The sequence below is a fragment of the Haliaeetus albicilla genome, chromosome 2 (genome assembly GCF_947461875.1).
Source record: "Haliaeetus albicilla chromosome 2, bHalAlb1.1, whole genome shotgun sequence".
NCBI lineage: Eukaryota > Metazoa > Chordata > Aves > Accipitriformes > Accipitridae > Haliaeetus > Haliaeetus albicilla.
Window position 1 is genome coordinate 75565795 of NC_091484.1, and position 19424 is coordinate 75585218.

Sequence of the window (19424 nt, forward strand, 5' to 3'; positions counted from 1 at the left end):
AAAACAGGACTTTTGGTTGAAGCATAAACAGCTGGTCAACATAAACCTTTCAGAAATTTACTGTATAAAACAATCATAACTTTTCTTCCCTGTAGGCCCGTATTTCCCACAGAGACAAGTATCAGAATTAATAAGCCCTCTCTTTGTATACTGGAAATGTTGTCTAGCCTAAGTGCAGCACACTAATTTGGTGTTCATTTTCCCTTCAATTCACACTTTTGGTTGCACTCTACATAGCTAACAGCTTCTCCCAGCAGTTACGCAGCAAAATACTCTAATAGAAGATAAATTATTCTCACTTAAAACACAGCTGCCAAAAAGTGCTAGCTCCTGTTATGAAACAGGCAGTTCACAAAATTTCTTCTAGAAAAAGTTGTAATAAGAAGTTGTCTAAATGTAGGTAAGGACAAGTGAAAAAACAGTATCCCAGTGCTAAGATTTAACTTCTGCAGGGATCCTGAGGACTAATTTTGGTACCATTCCTTAATACTGTGATTTTAAATTGAACAAAAGAAATGGACACTCCAACTCATTTAAGAAGGTGCATGAGTATGGCTTTGTTTTTTCCATCTACCTTTTTGTTCAAAAGAATGAAAATAGGTGCTGAAGTTGCTATGGCTCTACTTTGATTTCTCTACCATACTCCTTTCCAAACAAAGCTGAGAAAAACCCATGAAAGCACAGGCATCCTGAGCTATACTTAATATATTTTTAAGTCAGGTCTATCACAATGTGTCAGCTGCTACTGTTTTGTCTGAATTTGTTTGTGTTTATTTCAGCCCTAAAAATAAATCATTTTGCAGCATTAGGGAAAAAAAATATCAGTTACACTGCTGTTTAATCTATGCCTTATCTGGAAACAGTTTCAGAATACAAGATACAAACAGGATAAAGTTCATCTTTAAAAAAAAAACCAAAGTCACACTGTTTCTATTTTCTGAAAAACCAAACCTGAAGATGGCATGTTTCTTGCTTAGCAATTATCTCTATCAATAACCAAGTGAAAATTCATATTAATTCAAGTCTTCAAATTAAGTGCAATTAATGCAGGAAAAATCTGATTGAGCAGAAGATATACTTCACTGATTTGCACATAAATATGTACATAAAGCATCTGCACATATGTACATAAAGCAATGGAAGTTTTCAAACAGGTGACCTCAGCAGACTGCCAGATTTTATACATGCATAATAAAGCTCCCGCAAACCTAATATTTTGACTGGAGGCTTCAACTTGGAAGTTTAGTGAGCAGGGAGTGGGCCGTACTCTTTTCAGAGTCACTAAGGAATTCGCTAAACACTTGAAGTAGTTATATTTGCAATGAGCTCTATAAAAAGTTAATGTGCAACTTAATTGTGACCAAGCTCACTCTGTGTCTGTTCAGAAGATTCTTCTCCTGGCATGTATAATACATACAGCTGAAACAGCCTATTTCTCATCCATGACCCTTAGTGGGTCTTAATCGCACCATTAAGGACAGGTGTCCTCCAGCACTCAGGACAACAAGCCCTTGTAAGACTGGCAAAGAGGACCGCTTTAATTTTAGGCATTTTTCTAATATAATGTTGCATCTTCGTTCCTACCACTTTATCCATAGGCAGCTCACTTCTGTCTTTATTTAGACTATTACGTACTAATGCTTGCTGGCTTCTGTTTGACAGCCAGAAGCACTCTGATACTCAGTAAATGTCACACAACTGCCTGCGGGCAACAGTTGCTTGACAACACTTGCATGTCCTGCTGGAAGAAGGCATCGGATGGCACCGGAGAAGAGAAATGAGTGTGTTTAAAGTCACCTGCTCACTGAGAACTCTACGTCATGACTGCAAAGATAAGTTAATTTTACTGCCTTATTAAAGTGCTGGGAATATAGATCAGCAAAATTACAGTTAAGCTATGGAAAAAAAAACCCCAAAAAAGAACCCCCTTCTTGAATCATTCATTTTCCTACCACTACCCAAATCTAACAGAGCACTGCTTTAACACTGCAAAGACAGTGTTCTAGCAAAGTATCTCATTTCATGTTTGTACCTGACAAAGCTGTACTCATTTGTCATTTCAAAATTTTGTTCTGTTTGAATTCTTATTTCATTAATACCTACACTAACTCTCAGGCAAAATTTTATTACAGGTCAGAGCCCAGCCAGAACATGTTTTACATTAAAATAACTATTAGTAGAGTAACTACAGTGACCAAACAGAATCTGGCAGGTATGTAAAAGGAAAAGGAATTTAGAAATCAGTATTTTCATAAATCCAAAGTTTTCTATTCCCACACTTGCATATACAAATTACATGCATGTACATGTGTGAGTATACATACATACACACATGCACGCAAACATATGCGTGAGCCAAATTAGAAGTAATTTCATATTAGAAATAATAGGTAAGCAATAAAAAGTAATTACTAACAGTTCTTAAATCCAAGAAAAAGTGGTGAAGAAGGGAAGTGATCCACACGGTTATAGCAATCTCCTGACACTACTGCACTGAAGCATGGACAGAGTTCTTACAGGACAGGTCTTGTAATGTTGGACTACATGAGAAGGAAGGGAAAGAGGAAAAAAAAATGGTATCTTGGGGAATATTCAGGTCTTTAGGGGCTACCAAATATCTCAGGAAAGAGGGCTGTGTCAGTAACTGCACACAACAGCACTGCTACTTCCTGGAAAACTTTGCAATAATATAGTATTAGGAACAGCAAAGGACCTCAAAAAAAAATGTATTTCCAGCTTTAAAAAGCCTAAGTCTTCATCCACATAAAAAACAAGTAGAAAAAGAACAGCTTTTTGACCAAAAAAGGTTAAACTTAATTAAATGAAAAGCTTCAGTTTGAAGAACTTCCCCCCCCCCTTCCTTTTATTTAGTTTTGGAAAATAATTCAGATGTCAAATGGCATTCCAAGTTTAATCCAGGGAAAATAAGCAGAAATACTAAGGCCCATAAAACAGCGGCTGATACTGAGCACATCATCTCGAACAAGTGCAGTAATGCAGCTGCGGTCAGTGTACTCTTTGCTTTCCTAAAGTAGCCTGTTTCAAAGAAATTATGCAGTTTCTAACTCTTATTTGCAACTGGAATATAGGGAAAAATTAGAGGAAAAGGTTTTTGTAACCGTGTTTCACATAGTGATGGTAAGTCACCTTTTATCTCTAAGTAACTTCAACTTTCAGACTACTTCACGCATTTTCAAACTGATAAAAATTCAAAAACTAATTTATCTGAGATGCAAGATCAAAACCATATAAAACCGAAACTCTACTTTTAGTCCCTGTACAACAAGTGCAGTTCAATTAATCTCTTGAGTATACAACAGTACAGACAGAACGTAAAATCCTTTTGTTAACATGCAACACAAACCAGACCTGTTAGACTGCAACATAAGATGAATCAAAGCAAAAGTTATGAAAATTATTAAAAGAAAAAGGGATAAAAATACATACACTTGGTATAGGCATGACCTGCATCTGGTCACCCTGGGGAAAAAGAAAAAAAATCACTGTAAGGGTAATGGCTTTTAAGGGTAGAACAAAGGTCTGAAGCAGTAAATGTAGCACTCAAACATTTTAAACCAAAAGTTCAAAGTATTCAAGAAACCAGGGTAAAAAAAACCAGGATCTTGCATTTTAGTCACTGAAATGACTGGTTAGTGTATCGGCATTTATGATTTTTAGGAGGCTGGACTGGTAAAACCCATGCTATGATTAATAAGAGATGATAGTAAGAAAGTACATGTATTTACTGTAACTTTTTCAGCTTTAAGACCTACTAATGGGTATATTTGTCTATTTTCACTGCAGCGACAAGAGGCTCAGCCAGACCTTGGTAGCAGGGCAGAAGCCCACTCCTTGAAGTTGACTTCACTTGAAACAAGTGTCTCAGAAAAAACAGCTTTTTCACTTAGGCAACAGTAAAATGTCCAAGAAGGATACGATGATGATAAACTAATCCAAGGAATCCCACTTTCTTCACCCAGAAAGAGGCAACAGTATCAGTGCTCTTCCCATGGTCTCACTTTCGTATTGTACTTGGGAAAAGGCAAGACACTCTTGGCCATCTTGACCTTTTCTTTTCATGTTGGGACCTGACATATGGAGACAAAGACACTTCCATTTACAGCTTCCAAATGGAGAAAGTGCGGTCACAGAGTCACCAACTCAAATATGTAAGAGTTTTTTGGGAAGTAGGAACTGTATTTTCTAATCTTTCTAATATATCAAAACCAAGTATTTGTTTCCTGGTGGGCACAGCACATAAAAAAAAGGAAGCTCACCCTTCTAGGACATATGTTGCTTAGGTAGATGATTTTATTCTTTAATTACTTGGACAACACAGGCTCTGACTACCAGCAGACTGATTATCTATTGAAAGAGCTGTTGTCAACATTTTAAGCTGGAAGAGGATGTTCTAAAGTCTTGTGCTCACTTGTTTTGGAGTCTAACATAACATTGACACATCACTGACAAATAAAATTAATTCAGTATTATTTTAAAAATCCTCTTTTTTATTGCTATAACAGCAGAACTTTTTACTGAGGTTTGACCAAAATCCAGAGAAGCTGATGAAGCAGCTAGAGAGCAGCAACTACTATGAACTATCAAGAAGTTTGCTTTATTAAAAAGTACCTGATTTCTATAAAAACAAACACACACAAAACCTGGTAAGATCCAAAATCCAAATTTTCATCAAGGTAATGGCAAAAAGAAAAGAAAAAAGTGTAATTCAGCACATTAAGGTCCTGTTAGTGGAACATCATCTCAAGTTCACGGGCATTTGAGAAAGGAGTGTATCTGAGTAGGTGCCAGCTGGGTTAGCTGACCTGCGATCAAACTGTTATCAAGGATATGGCTAGGCAAGCAGAGCACAGATTGTGAACCTGTGTTTTGCTTTGTTTTTAAAGGCTTTTTTTGCCTTCACTGGTAGAGAGAATAAAATACAACTGCAGCTCCTCTTCTGTCAACAGACAAGAACAGTGTATGAGAGGTAGAGACATATCCACAGTTACGGTACAAGATCTCGTGGACACAAATATAGCTGTGTATCACATCAGGTTTTCCCACAGACTTCAAGAGGCACTCACCGTGGTGTAACTTCCTTTTTATTTTAGCAATCTCTTGAAGAACGAGCTGCACCCCACGGTATTACTGTTAAGCCTGACTTGCATGGGAATCCAGAATCTAAGTTGCTGAAGGACTTGCATTACTGTTTGCTTTGTTTTTCTTGCAGAATTTCTTAAATCAAAAAAACAAGAAAAACAAGCAAATTTCCTAAGAGGAACCCTAAAAGTACCTATGCAAAAATCAAAATGGTAATGATAACAACTGGAAAAACAAGTAGAAAGATAAATACAAGAGTCTGCTGGTAAAGCATAAGTGTTCACGAACAGGCAAATGCTTTTTAAAAACAAGCCTGCCATGGGAAACTTTTTGAAAGTGTCCTGTCTCATTTCCTGAAGCCTTGGAACAGGAAGGGAAATAGGTCATAATGGTATCGTTTGAAATAGATGACAGATGACTGCATTTGTTGAAGTCTTTCCATGAGCTCCTGATGCTGGTAACAGGACAAAGCTATTCCTAGAATGCCAAAATTTCCCCATTGTATCACTTAGATAAACCAGGAACTGATTTGTGCAACCACTGAAATCAGGTTTTTTTCATGGGACAATATATACAGCTGAAATGATAAATCCTACCTTTTCCCTTAGCTATGTAATTTTAGTTTGAGAGACACAACATTTTCAGTACTGCGTCTGTTCATCAATGCTGTCTGTCTGCATTCATGTACGGGATCAATGAGCACCAAGCTACAGGCCACACTATTTAGCTTTTTTGAGAACAGTCTGTATTCAAAGATAAGGAGCTGTTTTATTTTAAAGAATAACCCCTTTAAAGAAGAAGCTGATCAAAAGAACAGATATATCACATTTGTTTCTTTAACACAAAGCTTATACTAGACCATGATAGGTTCTTTACAATATTTTACAAAAACAATAATATAGTTACTATTTGACTCTTCATTGACTTGGAATACTGAGCTTTGTCTCTTAATATAGAAGACTTCTGGGGTCAGAATGAGTAGGCAGAGACAGCAGAATCAAACATAGCTACGCAGAGAGGGTTCTTGTTTTCTAAACAGACCTGCCATACCACATGCTGATGGTGACCAACAGAACCAAACACTAAAAATTTTCTTGCTCTGATCAGCAAAGGTGAAGCAGGAGAAAGAGTACTATAATTTACATTAATCTCAATTATCTTCCTCCACACTGAAGAGTGAGACTGGTTTCCATGTCTGTTTGGAAAGCATGCCGTTAATAGTCTCCCCATCAAAGACTCCATGCTCATGCTGCTCCTCTAGGTCTCTTGTATGAAGAAGATACTACTTTTGACCTCGAGAACATGCCCCCTACAAGCTGTTTTTCTCACTCTGGTGAACCATATTCACAGGGCATAGAGAAGATCCTTCTTCTTGCACTCTTATAAACAGAGATCCCCGAAGCAGACAAGAGTGTTGGAGACATGACAATAGGTCATCCAAACAGCTTTCCAGCATCACCTTGGAGATGACATTGTGCAGCAAAAAGCAGCAGGGAGAAGGAGACCTGTTGTAGTGATTAGGATGGGTGAGGTAGAAATTCAAGGACTTGACCTTTCTGGCTTCATTCCTGTTACAGGGAAGGCAGTGGGGACAGCTGCTGCCCCCAGAATAAACCCTCTTCTAACTCTGTCTTCTTCCCTGCTGAGTGTGGATCAAGACCTTCTCCTCTAATCCAAGAAGTATAAAAAACCTTTTCCTCATTCATGCTTCATCTTGTTGAACACAAGCCATCTGCCCGATTTGGATCTAACTGTGAAACAAAAGCAAAGATGACTCTAGTGGAAGTGGGTTGTAAGTGAAATGGCCAAGTGCCAATAGTGTCAGAGCTCTCTCACCCAACACGACTGAAAGCAAAGGAAGAAAGAGCTAGTTTGCATCTAAGCTTTTCTCACCTTCCTCTATCTGGATCCTTCCTTGAAGCCTGCAGATGAAATCTGTATCTGCAAACACTTCAAAACTCGGGTAACAAACTTACCCAGAAAAAAAAACCACAACAAAAACAAACTTACACCCAGAAAATACACAAAATAAGTCACTAATTGAAGAACAGAAATTGAGATTTTAATTTATTCAGAAGAAAACAAAACCCACTTCCTTCTCCCAACACTCTGGCCCCTAAAAAAAGAACTAGCTGGAAGGTGTTGGTGAGCTGCCTGCTGCTGAGGAGGCAGGAAAAAATTAGCAAGGATTTCTTGAGGCTGAACATTGTGTGCTCCCAATGACACATCTGGCTTGGCATCCAAGCTGCAGACAGGCTGATATACCCACTGTAATAGATATTACATCTTAGAATACATCTTTGTGCTGCACTAAAAAGTTGTCGCATTTTAAGAAAAACAAATATAAAATAGTTTCAGTAAATACAAGTTATTATTGAAAAATGTTGTATTGAAACTACAGAGACAGGACGGACCATTCATTACCAGTATTAGAGTCACACTTGGACAAGCAGCTGCCCTGCGAGTAGAAGGTTTAAAAATGAACTCAATACTTTAAGGAAGTTTTTGGGCTTTTTTGCCCCCTAATGGAACAGAAGTCAGCGCTGACAGACCCTGTTTATTCAAAACCATGCTCAGTTTGGTGCTTCTTCCAGTCCTATGAAGGAGTGACATGACACTTGACTTGCCAAGCATAATGAAGTCACATCGTTTGGTAAAATACTAAATGAAGTACTGATTCATTTGAAGCACCAAATTGTTTTTTTCTAATACAGCAAAATAATAATAATAAAACCGTACAATGCAATTACTCTGAACAGAATTTCAGAACTGTGTTTTCAATTACTTTATAAAATACTCTTCCCTGCTTTCCCTTCTTTACAACAGATTAGCATTTAAAGAATCAAGACTCCTAGTTAGAAGGAAGTTAGCTTGTCACATCAACTTCACCTTCAAGAATACTCCAGAAGCAACATAGAACAAACACTGAATTCCTGTAAGACCAGCAGAAGCTTTCTCCATTACTTTCCTTCCTCTGAAGTCTTTTGTCACCAGTTTTCATGTAACAACTCTACTGAACAGTAAAGACAGAAGGAAAGTACATCCAAGTCATTTTATACTAGTTTCTAATGGGAACTATTTAACATCGTTGTGCATTTTTCTTTTTCTATTTTTGAAGGAAAGGTTCACTACACATGAACTGACTGGGCCACAGTCAGAGGTCACCTGTGATGTGATAAATAATTAATAAAACATACAAAAGAGATAGCAGATATAAGTAAGTGACCATTTGAAGAACAGCTCAACATAATTTAAATTATTTTAACCTGGCAGGCAGAATAATGCCAAAAGAGCTTTAAACAAACAGAAGAGGAGTTTAAGCAGTGTGTTGTCAGGCCTTCTTTTCTTTCCTGAAACAGGTAGTTTTGTCATTCCTGGACGTTTGATTTCACCAATTTACAAACTGAGGCCCACTGTTGAATGTACTTTCCCCCAACTTAATTATCACTTCTGAATCTAGACAAGATGCTCAGTGTAACTCCATCAAATTCAACCAGCCTGCACAGTTCTAAAACACAGCTCTCCTGGTAAAAAGCACTAGCCTGACAGCCTAACGATATACAAATATATCCAAGTCTTCAATGTTGTTTTTCTTTTTTAAAGTAATTTCCTACTTAAACTAACAATGTTAGCACTCAAAATAAAAACAGCATATAAAAACACACACAAAACTTATTAGTGTTTAATACTGCATTTAAAATAGAAATGTCACAGACTTACTTGCACTCACTGAAGAACTACCCAAAAGCTTAACTATACTTGATTTCTTCTACAAAGATCTGTATGCATCTGAGTGCCTTTCATTCTATTTGAAGAATGAAACATATTCCTTTTTTAACATATTCCTTGAACTTTTTTACTCTATTAAACTGTAGTCTGGTAATTCTATGGATTCTGCGATTTGTGTCTTGGGTTCTTGTACAAGTATTGCACAACTTCAAAACTGCTCACTAAGATAGCACAGAGTGAGGATGGAAAATTGTGTGTATACACATCCAAACACTCTCTCAAGGAGTAAGATACATTTAGAAAGCAATTGTTTTACAAAATGCAATCTGAAAACTACTGACTCCGGACCATTTTAACTCATGTTTTCTATAGAAAAAACAAACTCTTCTTTTCTTTATGTTTTTCTTTCTAATGAACTCCCATTTTCTCTCAGCTAGCAGCCTCACTTTTGCCTCCTTTCCATTCCCTGCCATCGTGGAAAGGGAAATTTTACTAGTTTCCCTTTCCTTTTGTTTCTCAGGGGAACGCGTGCATACATGCTACACACTACTCAGCTTTCCTTTCAGCATATCCAGGCTAGATTTCCCTCATTTCAGTCAAAACGTACATTGGCTAGCAAAAGAAGTCTAAAAATACACATACAATTCCTCCTCTTGGCAGAGGAATTTTCACTGCACTTTACCTCTGCATGAGCAGTTTCAGCATGAACTGCTGCAGTTCAGACTTTACCTCCACATGTATTCTTAAGTCTCCATTCACTTTAATTTGCTTTCCTTTCCTCTCTCCCACCAAACAGCTCTTCTAATCTTTCTCCTGAGCTTTTCAGAATTCAAACATAACCAGCAAAATTCAAAACAAAATAAAATGGACTGGACAAGGTAGGTAAGAAATCAGCTGCATCAAATATGAAAAATTAGTGTGAAGTGCAAAAGGGTGAAAAGATAGAGACATTTCCATTTCTGCTATTATTCCTCATCATGGATATACCTATGTTTGTGATCTCTTAACATCCTGGAAAAGTGCAAGGGGAATGGTGTTTCAATTAAGAGTATAGCACTAGCACTAGTGGAGTTTTGAGAGTGCTGAAAAACAACATGGTATGGAAAAGATGGTATTCTTGTGTTTGCTATATTGAACTGAAATTCTTCAGTTCGTAATGCAAATGCTCTCAAGTGTTATCAGATTTAAAAAGAACATATAAAATCATTTGTGTTGTGATTTTATGAATATGGCAAAGCAATATAATTACTAGAACTCAATGCAAGTAACATGCTGCTCTTACATACAATGCTTTGAAGTGCTGAAAGTTTGTATCAATTAATTTGACTTAAGTAAACAAAACTTAATAACCTGGAAAAATGGCCAAAAGCTGATACCTCTGGACTCAGTGTGCATCAAATATAGGTGAACGGGTTAGAAAAAAGGTCCAAAGAATTACAGTTCTCCCCCTCTTTGAACTGTTTTTATGTCACTGAAAACCCTTTCAACTGACATTCAAAGAGGTTCCACTATGCTCCAGTGGACAGATTTTAATCTTCCTGCAGCTGGGAAAGAGAACCAGATGCTAGAGACAACTCAGCATCTGAAGTTTTATGAGAAGTCCACATTTTTTTGGTGTCTTACTCAGGTTTTAAATGTTATTTGCTTACAAAATGTATAGCGCCAATACCCTTCATGGAAAGGTTAGTTTTAAATTGCATCTGAATAGATAGTATTAGCAATTAACCATCAAAACATTAATTTCTTCTGTAACTCAATGTGTTCCCCATGTGGGAAACCTATTAAGACAAACCTTCAGAAGCAGAGAGTTAAACCTTAGTTACAAAAGATCCATATGAGAGCAAAATAAGATAAAAGCCTGACCTTCTGAAGTCCTCCATTCTCCTCCACCAAAGGAGGAAGAGCACTGGTGCTATTGGTAGATGGTGGTTCGACATTGTAGTCACGAAAGCAGCAGAATAAGGTGCTAAAGATACTTCGACTCCTCTGCTTCTTCAAGCTGATATTACATTGGGACACTAGGAAAAAAAACAAACCAGCAGAAAAATAAATTCATGTAGCACAGTCCTAGTTTTCCAGACTACAATGACTGAATTTAAGATGCATGGTTATTACCTCCGAAGTCCTTTTCAAGTCTTAAGATAACCTCACAGAAATTTTCCATCATATTGAGACACGCTTCCTTCCATTTCAACACATTTTTTTCCTTGTCAAACTCACACGGTGACGTTAGCCTATTACTAACCAACCTAGATCTCCGCACAATCAAAGGTCTTGCCATACTAAGACACTACACAGAGTTTTCCTAGAAATATCCAAAGTAGTTACTGTAGATGACATGAAATACCTTGCTGCTAAAATATGTCTCTGGATGGAGGAAGCAAACAGGACTGATCTAAAACAGAAGAGACGCAGTAAATGCCTACTGATGCCCACGCATATTTTCTAGCCAAATACACAACCATATGTGGAACATTTAAACTGCTGCAAGGGTCAGAGAAAGATCTGAGATGTTTCTGAGTTTCCTCTGTTACTGCTTGACAGCGTTGCTGGAGGACAAAAGACACCACACAGAGGCAGCACAGTGAGCTGCAACACTGAATGCAGGAACAAGTCTGGAGAGGGTGTTACTAAATAAAACAGGAGTCCTGGCCTTTCTTTTCAACTTGTTTGTCTACCAGGATGAAAAAAACCCAACCAACAAACTGGCAAAAAGTTACATACAGCTCAATGAAAACAAGTGTAGCATTTTTAAAGACTAAAAACTGTAGATAAAAGCAACAGTTTGGAGAATAGAAATGCACATAAGACATCTAGTCATTTCCCTAAGATTCAAACTCCTGAAAATTAGATCTTGAACACAGACATAAAAAAAAAAGTTGGAAAAAGTTTAGAATATTTTAAGTAACCCTCGATTTGATCACCAAATATTTTAATGTTCTGTTGTTAGCTAGCAGTGTTTGTTTCCTACATCGGAGTGCAATACCTGACAGATTTAGCCCTCTTCCAGGGCAGGGACAGACAGGTGCACCCCTTTTCATCTTGGGCCTTTCGCGCAGCCCTTTTTCTTTGATGTTTATCTATCCCACTGCAACATACGGTACTGAATGCTATTGATACTCGACTTGTTAACATCACACGGCAACACAATGAGAGAGAACCGTGTCATCTGCATCTTGTAAATAACTGCTTTACCACAACTATTATCGTGAATACTGCAAGAAACCAACCACCACACACCCCCTGCCAGAGACAGGCACTCCCCTCTGCTGTATTGCCTTACCTTAGCCAGGACCAACTTATCCTCTCCATTAAGCAGAGGAGTATCTTAGACTACAGAGATTAACGGCTTCCTTTTCAGAGTCAACAAATGATGCAATTTAAAATACATGCAAACAAGCCCGAACAAGTTATTTTTTATTCTTTTTTCACAGCTATGCAGCAGCGCATATTAAGGCAGCAAACTTTAAAAGTTGGATTACACTGAGAAAAAAGGATGCTATGAAAGTTGTAGCACCAAGCAGATTAATAGCTATCCACACACTACATATTTTATTTACATTCTGCATTAGAAGGAACAAAACACTCCTGCCATCCCAAAGTTAGAGGGTAAGTGAAAACTTCCTAAGTCCCACTGCAAACATCAATATGTAACTCCCCATCTTTCCTCCTCTCTCAGATTATTAGGGAACTGCCACATACATCTACCTTCCTCCTGATATTACAAATACATCAAGTGCATCAAGGCAATTGGCAACAGAAATACAAATAATACAATTATTAATATATAAAGAAAATTTCAGTGAAAGAAGCGTTGTGTATGAAATGGAACACATCTCTCCTGGAAGACTTAATGGATACCATCACGCTCTGAAGTCAGAGGGTGTGCAGGTACACGCATGTGCTTTGACAAGAAAGCCTCATGGTGCAGATTTTGAGTGAACTTTCAACCACTCTCTGAAAATGCAAACAAAATCCTCCAATTCTGTAGAGTCAGCATAAGCTAGACATCAATACTTTCTCCTCTCAAAGCACTTGCAAAGTGTCCAACAGTAATTTTCCGTTCTCCATATCATATGTAATTCCACATTTACCAAAATATTTTTCCACCTTAAGGGAGTAAGCAATGCTCAGGTTCAGTTATTAGTTGCTACGAAGAGGAAAGTATACCCGTATCAAAAACTAAATGGGTTTTATAAACGTTCACCATTTACAAAGTGCTCAGATAACAGAATAAAGTCAGAATTGTGCACAGTTTTGTGCACGTCTGTGTGTTTAAGGAAGTGTTTCATTACTTTAAGGACTGAAACCAATCTAAACACTGCTTTTCAATACTCCAGTTAAACAGAAAACATATGCAAAACTCTGGCCTTTGGTGGTGTAAGTTACAGTAAAAGACTCATTCTCAAAATGGCACATTCTGTTTGCAACAAATTTGAAGAAACATGCCTTAGAAATCCCCAAAGGATACTTGTGCAGCTATGAAGGACTTTTTCAAAACAGCACTCAAGAAAGCAAGCACAAACAAGTTTGTTGCAATATCATCCAGGCAAGGAGAACTCCTTTCTGACCTTAAACACTGAAATATGATGAAATTAGAACGGGAAGCACAATGCTGTGTGCCCTGTTCCCTACAGCTAGTGCCACCAAAACCTTCCTAAGAATCTGTATTTTGTTTTCAGCCTCTACTTAAGAATATGACAGCAAATAATCACATTTGAATGCTTAAAATAGAAATGCTCTTACACAGCATTTATCATAAGCTTTTGTTTTCCTGTACTTCGTAAGGTACAAGAATGTAACATTAAACTTCATTCTGCAAACAATTTTTATGCATAAAATAGTCCTCCCAAAGCCAAGACTACAATTTATAATAAAGTCCAGTTTATATTCTAGGCTGGGTCTGAGGTAGGTCTTCAACACTGAATCCATTTCTATAAAGTTAATAAAAAGTTCGCGTTAAGCAAGAAAAACTAATTACCAAATGTTTGCAGAAGACATGTTGCACAGTACTTCTGAGCTTAGTCTTGGGGAGGTTAATGAATACAAACAGCATGCAAAGCAAAAATTTACCTAAACCACATCATGTTTGTCCCCAAACCTCGTAACGCTGAAGATCAGACAATGGATGGTCTGGACTCGCAAAGAGCCATATTAACAGATTACAGGATAAAGTCCCAAATTTTCAAGAGAAATTCTTCCCAGCAACAACTACAGCATTTAATGGAGAGGAGTGAAAGCAGGGATGCTGCATGGGCTCCGATGGCTATGGCTTTATAAAGATGCATGTGGCCAAGAGATGCTTGAACTCCTCATCTCTAGTGATTCCTCAAATCTGTTCGCATCTTGCTGCTCTGAGCAAGCCTTTCCATCAGGTGTGAATTACAGCAGTGTTTTTAAATTCATAACTTACAGCCTCAGCTACACAGCAGATCAGCAGGAACAACACAACCATTTAAGAACTAACATTTGTATCTTTTCTACCTAGAGGATAGAAAGAGGCAGTAAACAGAGTAAGTAGTCTAAATAAACATTCAAAAATCTCAGATAAAAGCTACTGATTTGTTCAAATCTTTTAAGAATACTTGTTTTGCTTGATAAAACTCTACATTTGAAATCTGTCCACTCACTTCCACTTTGTGAAATATCTGTTCTAGGAAAAACAATCCTTTATGTTGTTTTTCATCTTGGCAATTTTGCCATTCATAATGCAGTGGTGTTTCAAATAGGTCTTTCCACTAATTTAGATGTTATTTCAAAAGAGATCCATTTTTTTTAATGATATATTATAGAGGCTTTACTGTGACTCAATAAATTATAATTTAGGATGCAGTAAGGAACAGAAGTTCTCAAGTGGCTTCATGTGCCATGCTGTTTTAACACACACAGGTATTGCATACATAGAAAAGATATGCACCATATCTGATTTTTAGCAACTATGACAGTGTTGTGCATCACAGAAAATAGTTTCTCCTTCCTTAGTGACACAGGACCACATGCAATACATCTGCTGTTTGCTAGATTTGCTTTTCTTGAAGCAGTGACAGTACAAATGTAACAACTGTAACTCTAAAGGTGTAAAGAAGCATTAATACTGAATCACTACTATAAATTTGGGTATTCTGGATGCCAGCAAATTTTAAAGAGAAAAAAAAAAACTGCAGAGGACAAAACTTGGCACTCCTTAAAAGCCTATAGGTAAGCCCAGGCGGTAATGAAACTGGAATGGTAAGCTGAATTATCTAAACTCCAAGTCTGGGCAGCATCCAGCATAAGGAATTGAGAGGACTTTTTGGTTTTTTTTCCCCCCTCCATCTTTTGGGAGTTACAACCTTGATTTCCTATGACATCCACAGAAGTACTATACTCATTACCCCTATCACCACTGAATGCCAAAGACAACTTCAAGTGACCTTTTACATCTTGAACACTGCCTACCAAACATATAAACACTGCGTACCAAAAAAGCCCAGGCAAAACAACTTCACAGTACAAAAGCATGTTATCCATGAAAGCAGAGAAGACTGTAACCAGCAGGTATCTGCAGAAGAGTTGAAGAAAGGAACCACACAAGACTGGAGCGATGCTTTACCTTACACCACCACCCCAGGTACACTCTAACTGCACTTCAGGGACCTCCTTACCTGAAGGCATCAACTGCGTATCTAGCAGTCTGCAACAAATTCCTCTTTCATGCCTTTGTCCCATCCCATTTTGCACCTACGCCAACTTTTAGTGGCAAAAGTATCCTGTGGCAAGAAGGTCCACAGCTCGGTCAACAGTTTAGCTGTTTTCATAACTCTGACCCTCCTTGTGTCTTATCTTTGTACCATCTCTAATTCACATTTTGAGCAGGAGAGAGACTAGAACCACACACAATACCCAGTATGAAAGAAGAGCACCATGAATTTATACATCCACGTAATGCTTTGTTCTCTTACTTTTCTAATAATTCCTAATATCTTATTTGAGTTTTACAAGAACTGAACATTGGGCTAATGTAATTTTTCAGAAGATCTTATCAATAACACCAAGATCTCTTCATTAGTAAGTATTTCAGGCATCACAGCAAATATAAGCCAAGAATTCTTATCTCTTCCCATGAAGCACACTTCACACCTATCTACACTTAATTTCATCTGCTATTTTAGAGGCCAGTCATTCAAAATCATGTTGCCTTCCTACAACTCTTCACAGTTAAGTTTTAAATCTATATACAGGTGCACATATATGCACACAAATTCATATACATGCACAAATACACACTCCTTTCCCTTACAAATTTTGTCACCTGATTTCCTTATTCCCGTTTCCATATGGTTTAATGCTACACTGAAGAGCAGACTGCACAGATCCCCATGTAACTTCTTCCCCAGGGATCTCGTGGAGGTCTGCAAGAGCCTTCAGCAAAGCAGTTTGTCAAATTATCCGAATTTGTAAAAGATTATCTGCAGACGGGGTCAGAAATGGGAGCACAGCTCTTCCCACCTAGGAGGGAAGTCCCTTTGGTGCAGATTTCCCCCAATTTGAAAACACAGAGTCTCACCTATAATTTCCAGATGCTATTTCTAATGACAAGCCTCATTGCTCGTAACCTGTGCGCTACCTGCTGGTAAGTTAATTCTTGAATTGCCTGCAAGTTTCCAGAATCCAACGATGGTCCACAGCACTGTGCTTACTGAGCTCTTCTGGTAAGTCCTAATGAACCCACAGCATTACTAAGCTGGGGGCGGGGGGGGGGATGACAGGAGGGGGGCACAGTTAAATATAACGGCAAGTTTTAAAATAAATTACTGCAATCACATAAGCTTAAATGGAAGATACGCAACCATACTGGGTGGTTATATGAATGCAACAGGAAGGAAAAAAAACCCAAACAACAAACCCCAAATATTACAGACAAATGTTATAATAGAAATTTATACAAGAGCATGCTAATAGAAGTAATCTACAGCATCTTTTCAAACCTTTCACTCAAACCATCCTTTGGAGGCAGAAGGGTTGCGCTGCTGTTCTCCCACCAGGACAGTTTCAACAGGAGCACAAGTCACGTAGTAAATAAAAAGCTTTTCCCTCATGCCCTGTATTCTAAAAAAAGTTTAGTTCAGGGCTCCTCTCATCAAATTTTGCTGTAGTTGTGTGAAATTACAAAACCAGATTGTTGTGCAGCCTTTGTACAATAAACCCCTTGCTGCTGCAGGAAGCCACTGTGGGACAACTGGAGGGCTCCTAATCCAGCCCATCCCTCTGCAGCGCATGAGCGAGCTAATTACCGCTGATTTTTTTCCTAATTAAATGAATGCAATAGCCAGTTCTCCCAAATAACATAAACTGGGTAATGAAGAGACTTTCTGTGCGCTTACAGATGAATTTGCTAAATGCAATAAAATGAACATCTGTGTATTGTGAGCTCTCTGCTAACAAGTTTGTTTATAATACAAAATGGAAAGACGCAAATCAGAATAAAGCAGTATTAAACAAAGCCTTTCCTTAAAAGGAAGCAGTTTTGAAATTTATACATGATTAGAGATACACAATTTCTCAATCTTCTTAAGAGGCTGTATCTGATGTTATCAGAAAAATAAAATTTTATATCCTACACGACTCAAGCTAGAAACGGTTTATAACTTTACTTATACAGCTCCTATTTTTGTGATTCATTGACCAGGATAGAAATTATTTTACAATACTTGGTGCCAAATCTGCACGTGATGCCCATATAACTTCGGTTTTAAATGCCATTTGCAGTTTATCATCAAAAGGTTTAACCTTCCACATACACTTTGCAGAAAAGATAGGAATAACAGCACTGTCACATACCTGAAACAACCGCCCACAACTGGTCTAAGCTTCAAACACGTACAACCCAAGCAAATTGTTCTGTTTATATTCAGCATGACATACCCCAGATTACCTTCATTTCAACTGAAGCTGGCAACTTCTCTCCCCCCAAAAACATAATTAAATAAACTTAAGGTTTTGCTTTTTCCACTGCATTATTTCTTTGAAGGGAGGGATCCCAGACTAGTTTAGTGAAAGAAAAATATTTCCAAAACATTTAACTCCCCCTCCCCACAAAACCCTTTCCCATGCACTGCATTAGTAGTCTGCTCTGAATGGAGCTCATTGCATGGCTAGGGGCCAAGAAATAAAAGCTTAAATACGTAACACAGGTGCGGACATGGAGGAAAAATAACCAAGTAACTTATTTTTGCTTTTGAGATAATATCTTCTTTATTTCACTTTAATCTATTTATAGTAGGTCACTGCACTTGGATCTGAAAAAATGTCAATATGATTTATGAACTTTTAGGAATTTTAGGAAAAATTGAACATTACTCTTATTAACCCATTCCATGATGTTTTGGAAAACAAGCTCAGAGGTTGCACCTGTACGCTAACATCAAATGGTTACACAAGAACAGCTTGTCTCATTCAAAGAGAAGTTATCTAGTGGATATCAGAACACTACAGTTTGCTTTCCATACCTGTGAAAGTCCTATAAAAATATACTTTCATGTAGTACCTAGGACAAAAGGAGAAAAATCATCGGGATGAATGTTAATTCAAGACAGCTAAAGCTGTACAAAGGAAAAACAGACCTCTACCTAAACAAACAAAGCTTTGGAAACGTTTTTGTTGCAGCAGCTTAAAGCTAAAAACTTCTTTTGCCCTACATAAATTATTTATTACAGTCCTCAAATCTGGGTGGATAAAATACCTGCTGTTGGTTACTGGATGCTCATTTTCTAAGGATCAAAAGTAGTGAAATTCTGAAGTCACTTTTTTAATACACGACTGAGAACTCAGCACTGCTCTCTGTACAAGGCTGTGATGCATCATGAGATACAGCTAGTAAATGTTAAAAACAGCAAGTGTACACAGAAGCCTCTTAACTGACAAGCAGGGATAAGAAACCATGAAAAAGCTCAAAACAGCACAAAAACCCGATGGATCGCAAGGCAAATTCCAAAACCATAAAGCAGTTGGTACACTTCAGTCTGCACACTGAGGTTTGGTTGGACATACATATAAATGGAGGTTATACCTTCATATGTGTCAGCTTCTCTCATAAGCCATGACTTAAACATCTGTGCTGTCTTGCAGTGTTGCAGTATTCAAAAAGCTAGGAGGGTTGTTACTAGGAAATACTACATTAAAAGAAATGCATCTGTCAGAGCCCAACTCCTCGCATTTATTCAGCTCAAAGACTGAAGGCAGATCCACTGCTTCAGGGGCATCCACATTTCCTAATGAAGCTGAAAAGTTAAAAACTGTTTTAACAACCTAATTAACCTACTGAACTACGTTCTGAGTGAAATACCTTCAAGTTCAAATTAAACAGCTCAGATTTTAGCCATCTCCTTTCCTGCTCCAGTGCTTGACAAGCTAACAGGGCTACACTGAGACCACTTCCAATTTCGAAAAGCAGCACATGTAGATCTGTATCTCCAAAGGACTGAAAAGTAGGTCTCCTTGTGATCCAGGAAGGAACTAATTAACACTTAGCACTTTCATTTTCGTGCCTGTATCGCTTGCCACTGGAACAGCCAGGGACAGAAGATGGATGAGAATACAAAGGAGAAGTTAAGAGA

At 37.8% G+C, this 19424-nt stretch overlaps 1 protein-coding gene across 5 annotated transcripts in view; it reads right to left on the reverse strand.

Moving 5' to 3' along the window:
- CTDSPL (CTD small phosphatase like) overlaps positions 1 to 19424 on the reverse strand; it is an 83840-nt gene that overhangs the window by 23989 nt on the left and 40427 nt on the right. For 4 of the 5 annotated variants that reach the window (XM_009918436.2, XM_009918437.2, XM_069778292.1 and 1 more), the window contains exons 2-3: positions 10693 to 10847; positions 3448 to 3480 (exon numbers count right to left, since the gene is read on the reverse strand). In XM_009918436.2, the coding sequence (XP_009916738.1) occupies positions 3448 to 3480; positions 10693 to 10847 (188 nt within the window). The remainder of the gene's footprint in view (positions 1 to 3447; positions 3481 to 10692; positions 10848 to 19424) is intronic. The other variant, XM_009918438.2, reaches the window with a different exon arrangement.